The sequence below is a fragment of the Capricornis sumatraensis genome, chromosome 2 (genome assembly GCF_032405125.1).
Source record: "Capricornis sumatraensis isolate serow.1 chromosome 2, serow.2, whole genome shotgun sequence".
Classification (NCBI taxonomy): domain Eukaryota; kingdom Metazoa; phylum Chordata; class Mammalia; order Artiodactyla; family Bovidae; genus Capricornis; species Capricornis sumatraensis.
Window position 1 is genome coordinate 48,736,780 of NC_091070.1, and position 13,992 is coordinate 48,750,771.

At 34.1% G+C, this 13,992-nt stretch overlaps 1 protein-coding gene across 3 annotated transcripts in view; it reads left to right on the plus strand.

Moving 5' to 3' along the window:
* The window catches only part of TEX9 (testis expressed 9), an 89,525-nt gene that overhangs the window by 21,323 nt on the left and 54,210 nt on the right, over positions 1-13,992 (plus strand). For 2 of the 3 annotated variants that reach the window (XM_068965279.1, XM_068965282.1), the window contains exons 3-7: positions 2,965-3,010; positions 3,733-3,815; positions 6,418-6,596; positions 8,988-9,070; positions 10,032-10,205. In XM_068965279.1, coding sequence (XP_068821380.1) covers positions 2,965-3,010; positions 3,733-3,815; positions 6,418-6,596; positions 8,988-9,070; positions 10,032-10,205 — 565 coding nt within the window. Of the gene's footprint in view, positions 1-2,964; positions 3,011-3,732; positions 3,816-6,417; positions 6,597-8,987; positions 9,071-10,031; positions 10,323-13,992 lie in introns of those variants that run through there. The other variant, XM_068965280.1, reaches the window with a different exon arrangement.

Consider the following 13,992-nt stretch of genomic DNA (forward strand, 5'->3'; position numbering starts at 1 on the left):
CTCATATTTGAAATATTGGGACCTTTTTCATTTAGTCAAGAATAATTATTGCATACAGTCCAGCAGTTCCCCTCTAGCTATTTACCCAAGAAAAATGAAGACATATGTCCAAGAAAAAACCTGCATGCAAAACATTTACAGCCATTTTATTCATAATTGTCCAAACTGGGAACAACTCAAACATCGATCAAGTGGTGAATGGATAAACAAATTATGGTATATCCATGTAATTGAGTCTTTCTTAGCAATTAAAGGCAATGAACTGCTGATAACAGCAACAACATGGATGCTGAGTAAAAGAAGATAGACTGAAAAATGTATATACTGTATGATTTCATTTATTTGACATTCTGAGAAAGGTAAAAATATAGGGACAGAAATTGAATTAGTGATTGTGTGGGACTTGGGAAAGGAATTAACTACAACGGGACACAAGGGAACTTTTTGGGATGATGGAAATGTTCTTTATTTGGTTGTGGTGATGGTTATATGACATATAATTTTGTAAAATTTATAGAAATGTACACCTAAAAAGGTATGTTTTACCATGTGTAAATTTTATTTCAGTAAGCCTGAAAAAAAAATAACACTATTAGTGCCAAAAATAAATTAAATCAAAATAAATTTTGAGATGAGTAAACAGACTAGGTTCTGCTCCCAATGAGTTAATGCCTTGTGTATTAAAAAAACATTTTTAATATGTTTTGAAATTAAAATTTTTTTCCATAAAAATATCTTTATATCATCATTTGATATATATATTTCTGTGTGTATATATATAATATATAACATGAAACTACATATCCATATTGTACATAATGTTTTCTGATATTTTATGGAAGATAGTGTTTAATAGTTACCAAAATTCCAATGTTAAGTTACCATTAAGATTAATTACAGTTTTTATCCAGTAAATAAAAAAGATTGAAATGATGTTAACAACCACTAATCCCTGGTTTCTGTTGAAACAAGTGAGAGACTGATTTTACAAGCATGAAAATAAATCTGTTGTTTTTCTTTCACTAAATTTTCCTGAAGTGCAAAGTGGTGATGACACGTCTGCTTACCTAGATCAGGTGGCCATTTTTTTTAATGCTAGTGTTTGAACAAATGGCTTTTGCCATGTCAAACATGGCACTTGATGGTTGGAAATTACTAAAGATGGGAGGTAATTCTGTGAAGAGACAATCTGTTTCGGCTTGGAACAGTGATAATTGAATTAACTTATAGTAGTCAGACTATTTATTGTAATAGGTCTTCAACATCCAGGGTTACTTCCCCTGTGTGAATATGGTAGGTGAACCAGACCTCAGTCTCCTGATAGTATAGCATGCCTATCCCTCAGTCTGGTGGAAGCAGGGTTTACCACACAAGTCATTTTAATCACATTACATACAGATCTTACAAGAAGTTTACCAAAAATCTGAATACTGTGGAAATTATCTTTCATAAATACACTAACAAAGTAGTAGCACTTTGCTAAACCTGAGGGAGACAGATAACTGTTAAATGTCCTTTGTCCTTATGATTGTGTATATGGTCGGTGGGCAGGGGGAGATGGAAGATGTAGAAAAATGTAAGGAAATGGCAAATACTGATTTAAAATAAGAATGATTTAAAGAGATCACTTAATTTTGTATAAAATTTGGAAACAGACTTCCCTGGTGGTCCAGTGGCTAAGACTCCATGCTCCCAATGCAGGGGGTCAGGCTTGAATCCCTGGTGGAGGAATTAGATCCCTCATGCCCTGTGTGCCGCACCTAAGACCCGGCACAGCCAAATAAATAAAGTTTGGAAGCATTTTCATGTCATATATGAGAATGAGTCTTTGGTCTCTAATTTTAAGATATTTTGAAAGCCTTTTCCGCCCCTTTCCAGAGCAGTTTCTAGTTCTTTAAGAGGCTGTATTTAATATCTATCTTGAGTATATCTTTGTGTTTAGCATTGAACAAAAAGTATAGCTATTAGGTGGCTGTAGGTGGCATACTATAGAAAGTAATTTTGTTTGTATGTTCTCTACTTTGGTTGGGAGTCCTCAGAACATACAGAGGGCTTTTGGTATTTTTTTAATAGCAATGATAGATACTAAAGTGGTTGAGTTTTAGAAATATTAATACATGTGTTGGGGATGATCTGGAAAGTTGGTCATGGGTAGGCAGATTTTTTCTGTAAAGAGCCAGATAGTAAATATTTTTAGGTTTGTGGGCTATACAGTCTTTGTCACAACTACTGATTGGCTGTTGTACTGTGAAAGCAGCTGTGGACAGTGTGTACATAAATGGATGTGGATGATTAAACCTGTGGGCCATAGTTTGCAGACTCCCATAAACATTATGTGTTTAAATCTACAAACGTATTCCAAAAACTGCATAAAAATGTATTTTAGATGTATTTATTTATACACTTAACTAATATTTATTTAGTGCCAATTTAAGAACTTACGTGCCAGGTACTATGCCAAGGACTGTGGCATAGTATGTCTAGTCCTCTATGCCAGTGAACTCGGGCAGAAGTATGATTGCTACCCTCGTGGAGTTCATAATATAATGGGGAAAAACACACTGATCAAGTTTTTACGTTTTTAAATGTATGAGACAAACAATAACATTGAGTGACTTCACAATATAAAGCCCTGTGGTGAATCATTTTGTAAAATAGATGATTCCCGTGTGAAGCCAGTATCACTCATTGTGATTTCAATTCATTAAAATTTATGCTACATTTTCCTACAAAAAATTTGGCACTTTAGTGTTTTTTCTCAAAGACGAATTATTTGACCAAAGCACTTTTCTTGTTTGTGACACTCACTCAAAGTAAATTAACACGTGTATAATTAGAATTATAGCAAAGTCTACTTGATAGTTTTATATATTTTCCTTTCAGATATAATTGCTGTTGAATTTTATTATGTCTCACTTTAGTGCCATCTACTATTAATATATGATGTTTATTTTTTATCTGTAGACGTCCATTATCTGAAGGGACAGTTTATCTACATTCAGAAACTAAGGTATGAATTTAAACTTTTGTGAATGTGATTACATTCTGTAGAATTTAGATTGGCTTTTAGTATTTTTCTTAGACAAAACAGTATGATTCTATACAAATAGAATATTAGCCTTGTTATTTAAAAGATACGCCTTTATGAAATATTGCTCATGAAATATATTGAATCCTTTTTTGTCTCATAGTCTCACTGAACAGTTTGAAGATACATTAATTTTCAGTTTTCTCTCTGAAGCCCAAATTTATTAGATGGAAGACCTAAAAAAGAAAAGAATTTATATACAGTGAAGGCGATTTGGGAGGTTTATTCATTTGTTTAAATATTTACAGTGTGTAGAGATCACTATTCCAGGTGCTGGATGTACAGATTCCACCCATGGGGATCTTTGACCCAGGGAATAGTATACATGGAGACGTGTTTGAACAAGAATTGAGGAGAATTAAATTCTGTAAATCAGAACATCGAGTTGAACATTCTGCTAACTAGCTGAATATCTTCAAATCTTTGGGACTCATTTTCTTATCTTTAAATCTCTTGGTCCTAGTAATAACTAGGTCTTTTCTAGCTATACAATTCTGGATTCCTTAAAATACAGTTTGATTAATTCTGTGAAAATAGGAATTCTATGTAGCAAACTAGTGATTCTGTGTATTATGTAGTTGCCTTCCTAGGCAACTGATTAGAATGTAATTAATTAATCAGTCATTTAAATTCTTATCCTTTAGCCAAAGACCAAAAATGTTGATCCCATAAACAAAGTTCAAAACAAACTACACTCTGCAAGTAAAGGAAGGAAATCAAATTCAAGGTATAGTACAGTTTTTTTTAAATATTACTTTCCTTTTTTTAGTTTCATAATTTACAGTATCATTGTTCTTAACTAGTAAGTTTTGTTTCTCTGGATCTTTTTATATCCCAAAAGATGCAAAATTACACTCTACATTTTTCTCCACATTTAGTGATTTAAAGCCTCTTCTAATCAGAAATATCTGATTAGATAAGCAAAAATGCCACGTTTCAAAATTTTTAACTGTTATTTTTAGCTAGTTATTTTCTTAGATCAGAAACTAGAACTTAGATGCTTTTTCTGCCTAGTTCTCTCAAATAGACTGAATAGTCATACTTTTTGAACACCATGCATTATTGTGTATATTGAGATATAGAATGATTTTGGCATGCTCTCAATAAAACTACAGTATAGTTATAATTTACATTCTATTGTTTTGGGTGAAAAAAATTTTCAAGACTATTTTTAGTACTTTAAGCACTAATAGGAGACCCAAGAGATTCTTTAGAGTAGTAGACCTTCTTGCAAAGGAGTCTCACACCTGCAGTGGATTATAGCAACCAGCTTCTAGTTCACAGTAAATTATTAAATTTATATGTCTGTTGCTTACTCAAACTGAAAATTGCATTATAATTCTGGAAAAATCTTTGTTAATCCTTGTGTCTTTTTGTCATTGTTCAGTTGCTAAGTTGTGTCTGACTGCGACCCCATGAACTGCAGCTTGCCAGGCTTCCCTGTCATTCACTGTCTCCCAGAATTTGCTCAAACTCATGTCCATTGAGTCAGTGATGTCATCCAACCATCTCATCCTCTGTCGCCCCCTTCTTCTCTTGACCTCAGTCTTTCCTAGCATTAGGGTCCTTTCTAATGAGTTGACTCTTTACATCAGGTGGCGAAGTATTGAAGCTTCAGCTTCAGCATCAGTCATTCCAGTGAATATTCAGGGTTGATTTAGGATTGACTAGTTTGATCTCCTTGCTGTCCAAGGGACTCTTGAAGAGTCTTCTCCAGCACCACAGTTTGAAAGCATCCATTTTTTGGTGCTCACTCAGCCTTCTTTATGTTCAACTCTCACATCCATACATGACTACTGGAAAAAACATAGCTTTGACTAATGTCTCTGCTTTTTAATATGCTGTCTAGGTATGTCATAGCTTTTCTTCCAAGGAGCAAGCATCTTTTCATTTCATGCTGCCATCACTGTCCGCAGTGATTTTGGAGCCCAGTAAAATGGAATCTGATACTGTTTCCACTTTTTCATCATCTGTTTGCCATAAAGTGATTGGACTGATGCCATGATCTTATGTTTTTGAATGTTGAGTTTTAAGCCAGCTTTTTCACTCTCCTCTTTCACCGTCACCAAGAAAAGCCAAGTAAAGTTTTTGTTTTTTGAATACAAGAGACCAGAAACACAGGGTGAAAGGATAAGGAAGAAAAAAATCTCAAAAGAGAACGTATGCTGCTTACATAAATACATACATAACTGGAAAGGGTTATCTTATTTTCAGACTTTAAGTTTACATTTTAAATAAAAGGTTCTTTTCCCAAAAGAATTGTAAAGCTTTTGCTTATGTGTTAAAAGTGAGTTAGGCTTTAAAGTTAAAAGTAAGGCTTTCAGAAACAGACTGAATGAATTAGTCTTGGCCCATTCCTCAATGCCTTTGATAGTGACTTTTATTTCATATTTCTCCTCTTACTTAAAATTAAAACAAAACACAACTTTTTGGTAGATTTTGATCCTGCTTATAATGTTTCTTTAGGTGGAAAAATATGTGGAGTTTGAGCTAAGAACTCTTTACTCTGCAATTGTTTCTCAAGAGGGATTGTTCTTCAGTGTTTGCAGACTTATGGCTAGAGTGATATCAAATTGCACAGTTCTTTTCTAGCAGCATGTAAAATTAAAAGCCATAGTCTGTATTTGACCTGGGAGGCCAAGTTCAGTACTCTTAATTTTGGTGTTCAGTTGAGAGTGCTGACCTAAAACAAATAATTCTTTAGCAAAAAATGGGTTTGTTTGGAATCAGGAGAGAATTGCACTTTGGGATCTGTCACCATGGCGAGCCACATGACGTCCCTGCACAGCAAGGCAAGGGTGACTCTTTCTTAGGGGGAGAAAGGAAGCTGGGAGGGCTGTAGGGAACAAAGGCTTTTCATCAGCGGAGCTGTAGCTGGAAAGGAAGAGGAGTCTTTCTTTATACTCCTGGGCTTTGCTTTTGTCGCGTGGTGTGAGAGTTCCCCCTCCTGGTCTCTTGTGTTTTTGTGGTTGGTTTTTTTTTTTTTATGATTTTGGTCTCTCTTTATTTTTTTGATATAACTTTATTTTAATTGGAGGCTAATTACTTTACAATATTGTATTGGCTTTGCCACAATGTTGGCATCATAAAGCCTTCTCCAGCTCTGTGATTGTCATAAAGATTAAAAGTCTACTGAATCTCTTGTAGTATAGTCCTTGAAAGTATCAATTGTAGATATCATGATAAACTTAAAATTTATAATAATTTTGATCTGCTTTTTAATTTGAATAAAGGTCATATCTGGGAATCATATCTACTTTTTGTGTTTTTTATACACACACACACACACACACACACACACACACATACATATTTTTTTTTTTTTTTAGTACAAAATTGAAATACTCTCATGTGTGGACTGCCAGTGATGTTGCCATTCCAGAGGATTTCTCAGACTTTTCTCTTGCAAAAACGATTAGCAAGATTGAAGGGCAACTAGAGGAAGAAGGCTTACCTGATTGTATAAATGATGATATTTTTTCTGGTGTTAGTGAAGACATTGGAACAGGTAGGTTTTTTGCTTATTTTTATTCTTCTATCACAATTGCTTAAAAAAACAACATTGAGAACAATTTTTTTTGTATTTAGAAAATGTATTGTGATGTTTTGCATTTGTTTGATAGATGAAATAAAATTGCTTATTAGTTAGTAATTGTTAAAAATGGATGATGGGTAAGCAGAGTTTCACTGAACCAGTCTCACTACTTTTATATATGTTTGATATTTTCTATTATAAAAAGTAAAACTAAAAAGGCTATCTAGGATTAGTTTCATTGACCCATTTTCAACTAAAGTTAAATGCACCATAGCTTATTATTAAAACATTGAAATAATTTTTTTTAAATGTTTCTTTGAATTCCTTTCATTTGATGTTATTGAATTCTCTTTATTGTGTATTAAATCAACGTGTGTTAAAGGATAAATGAATTATTGATTAGCATCAAGTGAAATAATGAATTTTCTAATGAATATTATTTTCTTTCTTATAAACTCGTTCTCTGCATACCACTAGAAAAATACTTAGTCTAAGTCATCAAAAACATTATGTTAGTTACCGGTAGTACCTCTAAAATTGTTGAATTTATGAGGCGCCACCTGTTCTATTTACATAAAAAACAATACAGTTGAGTTTATATGAACATAGTTAATGTTGAACTGTACTTGAAAATTTAGCAGTTTGTATTAATATTAGATGATCATGAAGTTTATGCTTAATATTCTGATTCTGTGAAAATCTCATCGATTTACATGTATAATGATTATTATGCTGCTGCTGCTAGTTAGTCATAAGTGAGGAATAATTTCATTTATGCATTTGTTTCGTTTACTGACCTATCGAAGCTTTCTGAGGCTAATCGTTAAGTATGAAGGCAAGTGAAAGAACAAATTACCTTCATGCCTCAAGATGCCTTCAAGGACTCAGTGGTCAGATATTGGCTGTTCCTCAATTAATAGTCACTCATGGCCTTGTTAGAGAGTTCCTCCGCCCAGGTATAAGAACTGGCACAGACTACCTTAAATTGGTGCTTTGTTTCTTATTGTTTAATGACTTCTCTGCCACTTTTGCGTCCTTCTCTTTTCACAGTCTTTGACCAAGGTGTCTCCCTTTTAAGGGAGTTCTTGCCTATTCCACATGATTGCCTAGAATGGCTGGGTTATGTGTGGAAGGAAGCGATAAAAAAGTAGTTTAGTAGCACAAAACTTTGTAAGACTCCTTTGTAAGTCTAAAGTTGTGTAAGTGTACAAAATGTAAGTAAGTGCTTTGTACACTAAAGTTGGAGCGGGATGGGAGGGGAGGTTAATGCTGTGTACCTCCAGAGACAGAGCACTCAGCTCCTTGATGATACTACTGAGGTTAGAGTTGGGGAAAGAAAGAGATGGATTATTTCCTTTCTGTCCTCTGCTAACCTGGAGGCTAGAAGGAGAGTTGAGGGTGGAGAAATCTAGGTGTGGCTAGAGCCAATCATAGTTCATCAGTTCCATGTAATGCTGGAGACACTTTATAAGAAGAGCTTTGAAGCAGGAAGTATGTGTGGAGATGTGTGTGCTCTGTGTGGTTTGTCCTAATGATCTTTCAGAGACCGAATATTAAGATTGTTTACTCCAGATAAGCTTCATGAAGGCAAAGCTTGTCTTAACAATATCCGTTTTATGCCTGAAATATAGTAGAGACTTAATGTATATCTTTTTAATTAATGACTGGATGAATTATGAGTGAGTTCCAAGTTCAGTTTTCACTTTATGTACTTTTATACCCCTAAAAACTGCAAAGGTTTACCGACGTTATTGAATAAAGAACTTTTGCTAGCAATGAAATACTAAAAGTAGATCTTAATTAGGGGTTTGTGGGGAAAAAAGCTTCAGCAGTAAGGTATTTGTGTATTTTTCTGCTTCTCAGACACATACACTACATGTTAACTTAGGTGAAATTGGGATGTGTGTTGCAGTCAATGGCATTTTATGATTGCAGTAGTTGCGACTGAAGTTGAGTTTTGCTAGAGAGGATTTGTGTTTGTTTTTGCCAAACACTTTGGGAGCATTATTGACCTGAAACCACTTTAAATTCTGCTTGAGGTGTTTTGAATGACCTGGGTAATTATGAATTCAGTCTGTAAACTACTGGCTTTTAGTTCCGATTCTCAGGAAAGATTTTTGATTTTTCCCCCCTTTCTTTACTCTTTTTATATTGAGATATACACAGTTCCTTTTATACCTGGGTAGATTTTTCATTTGCCTCCACATTAGGGATTGTGTCTTTAGTGTTTTCTTCAGTGTTTCCTAAAAGGGATCTCCTATTAGACTTCATCTTGAGCACTTCTTTCCTTCACAAAATAGTCTGTTTTACAATTGATGGCATCTTAGATTCAATGAAAGACAATATATATTATTATTGATGCAGAAGCACAGATTAGATTTCTGAAGGCCAAACTCCGTGTTGTGCAAGAAGAGTTGGATAATGTTGTCTGTGAATACAAAAAAATGGTAAGTTTTTAAAACCTTTCAGAATAAATGCTCTTATATTCAAAGACATTTTAGGAGCAGTTTTCAATTTTATTTTAAAAATAGCTTCACTGAGATATAATTCACAGTTAACTTTTACATTTAATAACTGTGTATAAATACTGAACTTTGTTCTGAGATGTTAAATTTCCAGAGCTGAAGAGTGTTATGTTTATGTTAGCAATTAGAATGTTCTATATTAGACTGAGATGTGTAAGTTAATAATATTAAACAGAAATGAAATATCTGACTTCCATTTTTGAGGCAGAAAATGGAATGTAATTTATTTTTCTTTATGAAATGAGTATAAATATCTCATCAAAGTATGATCTTTGGAATATCACTCAGCCATAAAAAGGAACACATTTGAGTCAGTCCTAATGAAATGGATGAACTTGGAGCTTACTATACAGAGTGAAGTCAGAAAGAGAAAAATATTATATATTAATGCACTAGAAAGATAATATCGATGAACCTGTCTGCAGAGCAACAGTGGAGATGCAGACATAGAGAACAGACTTGTGGACACAGTGTGGGAAGGGGAGGAAGGGGACGAATTGAAAGAGTAACATTGAAACGTTTACATTACCACACGTAAAATAGATGGCCAGTTTGTTGTATGATGCAGGGGAGCTCAAACCCAGATGCTCTGTTGTGACAACCAAGAGGTCTGGGATGGGATGGGAGGTGGGAAGGAGTTTTAAGAGAGAGGGAACCAGTGGCTGATTCATGTTGATGTATAGCGGAAACTAACACATTATTGTAAAGCAATTTTTCTCCAATTAAAAATAAATTACTTCTTTTAAAATAAAATAACTTTTTAAAATAAAAAGATCATATGAAGCTATTTTCTGTTTTCAGCTTTATGATTATTTTTGCTTTATGTTTTGATACCAAATCTTGTGTCTTTCTTCATTTAATCTATAATTTCATAACTGTATAGGAGGATGAAATTCAGGGTTTAAAATCTCAATTGAAAAATTTTGAAGAAGATTGTGTGAGACAACAGCGGACAATTACTTTGCAACAGTCTCAAGCAGAAAAGTTTAAAACTCTTTTTGAAGAAGCAAACAAAAAATGTGATGGATTACAGCAACAGTTGTCTTCAGTAGAAAGGGTAATAATTTTTCTATTTTTTCCTAACTTAATGCCAAAGATGCACAAAAACACAAAAGTCACATGTCTGCTTAGACACCACTTTTCATGGTACAGTTATTTTGTTAGTGTTTCCTAAAACCTCTTTCCCCATTATTAGAACAGTATTTTTTAGTGGCATTACTGAAATATAATTCACATACAATACGTGTTACACTTTATACAATTTGGTGGCTTTCAGAGTATTCACAGAGTCGTGCAGCTGTCACCACCATCAAGTTTGGAACATTTTCATCACCTGGAAAGTCACCCTGTACCCTTTAGCCACAGTACCTCAACCTACTTCACCCTGTCCCCTCAAGCTCTAGGCAGCTTCTCACTTATTTTCTGTCTTGATAGATTTGCCAGTTCTGGACATTTCTGGACAGGTAGACTTATACAGTATGTGATACTTCAAAACCAACATTTTTTGCTTAATGTTATTTTCATCTACACTGTAGCATATGTTAGGACTCCATTGCTTTTTATAGAGTAATATTCCTTGTTATAGAGTATATGAATGTAATACATTTTATTTATCTGTTTATCAGTTGATGGACATTTGGGTTATTTCTGTTTTGGAACTGTTTTGGATAATGCTGTACTATGAACATGCATATACAAGATTTTGTGTGGATATATGTTTTTGTTTTTCTTGGGTATATGCCTAGGAGTGGAGTTACTGGATTTATGTTTTGTTTGTTTTTTATTTTATTTATCTTTGACTATGCTGTATCTTCATTGCTGTGTGCAGGCTTTCTCTAGTTGCAGCGAGCGGGGGCTACTCTTTGTTGTGGTGCGCAGACTTCTCATTTAGGTGGTTTCTCTTGTTGCAGAACACAGGCCCTCGGCGCATGGGCTTCAGTAGTTGTGGCACACAGTCTTTTGGGCTCTAGAGAACAGGATCAGTAGGTGTGGCTCACAGGCCTAGCTGCTCCACAGCATGTGGGATTCTTTTGGACCAGGGATTGAACCTGTGTCCCCTGCATTGGCAGGTGGATTTCCAACCACCAGACCACCAGGGAAGTCCCAACCTTATGTTTAGCCTTTTGAGGAACTTGAGATTGTTTTCCAAATCACCTATACCATTTTTACATTTCTAACAGCAGTGTATAAGGGTTCCAGTTTTACCACATCCTACAAGTACATATTAGATTGAGGGTACCAATCCCTTGTGAATACTGAGGGATGACTGTATACCATTCTATGAGTTTTGACAAGGGCATTGTCACATAACCATCGCTACAACTGAGTTATAGAACACTTTCATCATCCACAAAAATTTCTCTGGAATTTAGTCCTCTCCCTACTCCCAACCTTAGGCAACCACTCTTCTGTTTTTGATTCTTGTATTTTGGCCTTTTCTAGAATGTCATGTAAATAGAAATACATAGTAACCTCTTAGAGTCTGATTTAACTTAGCAGAATGCATTTCTGATTCATCCGTGTTATAATCTGTTCTTTTTTATTATTGATTATAACATAGAATGAATATACCACATTTTGTTTGTCTATTCATCTGGGAAGAAAAATTACTTACAGTATCTCATAGTCTAAGCCTGTGCTTTTGGAAATGATAGCCACTCATGTGAGGCTAGTCCAAATTGTGTTGTGCTGTGAGTGTAAATCAGCATCTAATTTTGAAGATGAAATACAAAGAAAGATGCAAAATCTCATTAATATTTTAATATTGGTTACATGTTGAAGTGGTAATATTTGGGGTATACTGGGATAAGTGAAATATAATAATACAATTCATTTAACTTATTTCTTCTTAAAGTGGCTATTAGAAAATCTAAAATTACATATGTAGTTTGTACTATATTTCTGTTGCTTTAAGAAATAAAGCCACGTGGTCTAAGAAAGAACAAACTATTGTATCTGGGAAACAACTGTTTGTCAGTTTATGATTTGTCATCAGGCATCCAAGCTGTGATCATGTCACTGCTCTAGTGGATGTAACTTGCCTAAATCTTTGATTCTTTTCTTGTTCTTGGCCGTCATACCCAATCCTATGCTTTCTTGCTTCTAAATGTTTTTCATTCATCTTTTGTTTTCATTTCCCATTGCTACTTCTTGGTTCAAGCTATTATATCTTATTTCTGAATCCTCTTCACTGGTTATCTTATGTCCTTACTCTTTTCCATGGTATCCTGTACTCTGTCAAAAGATTAATATTCTCAAAGGGCCACATTGATTATAAACTCTACTTTTATGTAGGCAGAAAAGGAACTGATATTTTTGGAGTGCTGTCAGGTAAAACACATTGGGAAACTGAATCTGAGAGGTCAGGCAAATTGCCTACAGTCAAACAGGAATGGCAGAGCAGGATTCAAACTGTGTTTATTTGACTCTCCAAGTCATGTAGACTCTTTCTCCAACCCCCAAATAAATGGACTTAGACACATAGCTGTTCTAAAATTTCATTGTTGTTTAGGGTTAAGTATTTGAAAATTTTATTTCATGGTGAATGTATAAAGGCATTATGATACATTGGCTAGCTAAAGATTTTATGAAAACTTGCATTGACTCTGAATTTCCCAGCTTTAATTCCTATCTGCCTATTGCCCAGACAGACAAAACAGTTTTCCTGGGTTATGTGATACTCAAGATTGAATCTTTCTTTGTTAATTCTATTCATTTTTTCTCTCTCTCAAAATAAGTCTCAGTGTACAGTTCAGAGAAATACAAAACAGAGCTTAAGTAGCTGCTTCTATAAACCTGGAAAAATCAACTATTAAAACATTGTTATACAAGTTAACTTATTTTAGCTGTTGATTATAACAGATGGAGTCATTCTCAAAATATAAAATCAGAACTCATTTTACCCCATCTTTGGATTTTGTTTTTTTATTAACGATATGTTTACAAACCAACTCTATTGAGGAATAACTTAAACACAATATACTTAACTGTACAATTCATTGAGTTTTGACAAGTTAATATATCCTTGTAACCACCACCATGATTAAGATAAACTTTCTCTCACTCCCCCAAGTTTCCTTTGTCTCTTCCCCATAAATCCCCAGTCTCTCTAATCATGACCCCAAGCAGCCACTGATTTGCATTCTTTTACTGCAGGTTCATTTTCCTTGTTATAAAATTTCATATAGATGGAAACCTAAGTATGTACGTTTTTGCATCTGTTTTCTTCAGCATAATGTTGCTGAGATTCATCAGTGTTGTTGCTTGTTTTATGGTTCATTTTCATGTATTGCTGAGTGATATTCATTTATGAATTTACCACATTTCATCTGTTCACCAGTTGATGGGAATTTGAGTTGTTTCCAGCTTTGGGCTATGAGAAGTAAAGCCACTATGAATTTACATGTACAAGTGCCTTGTGTAGATAAATGTTTTTGTATAAACATATTCAGTATCATTCATGATGTTGATGAAATGCCTAGGAGTAGAACTTCTGAGTTTATGGAAAGTGCATGTTTAACTTTTTAAGAAACTGTCAAACTGTGTTCTAAAGTGATTATACCATTTTTCATTCCAAGTAGCATTGTATGAGAGTTCTGGTTATTCTGTATTCTCACTAACACTTGGTATTATCAGTCTTTTTTAGTATTAACCACTCTAAAGGATCAGAAGTAGTATCTCAGTGTAGTTTCATTTGTATTTCTTTGATAACTTGATCGTATCTTTTTATAGGTTCATTAGCTGTTCATATTATCTTTTCTTATGTATATGTTCAATTTTTTTTGCCAAAATTAGAAACATTGGGTTGTATTAAGAGTTCTTAATGTTTTCTTATATAATTTCTT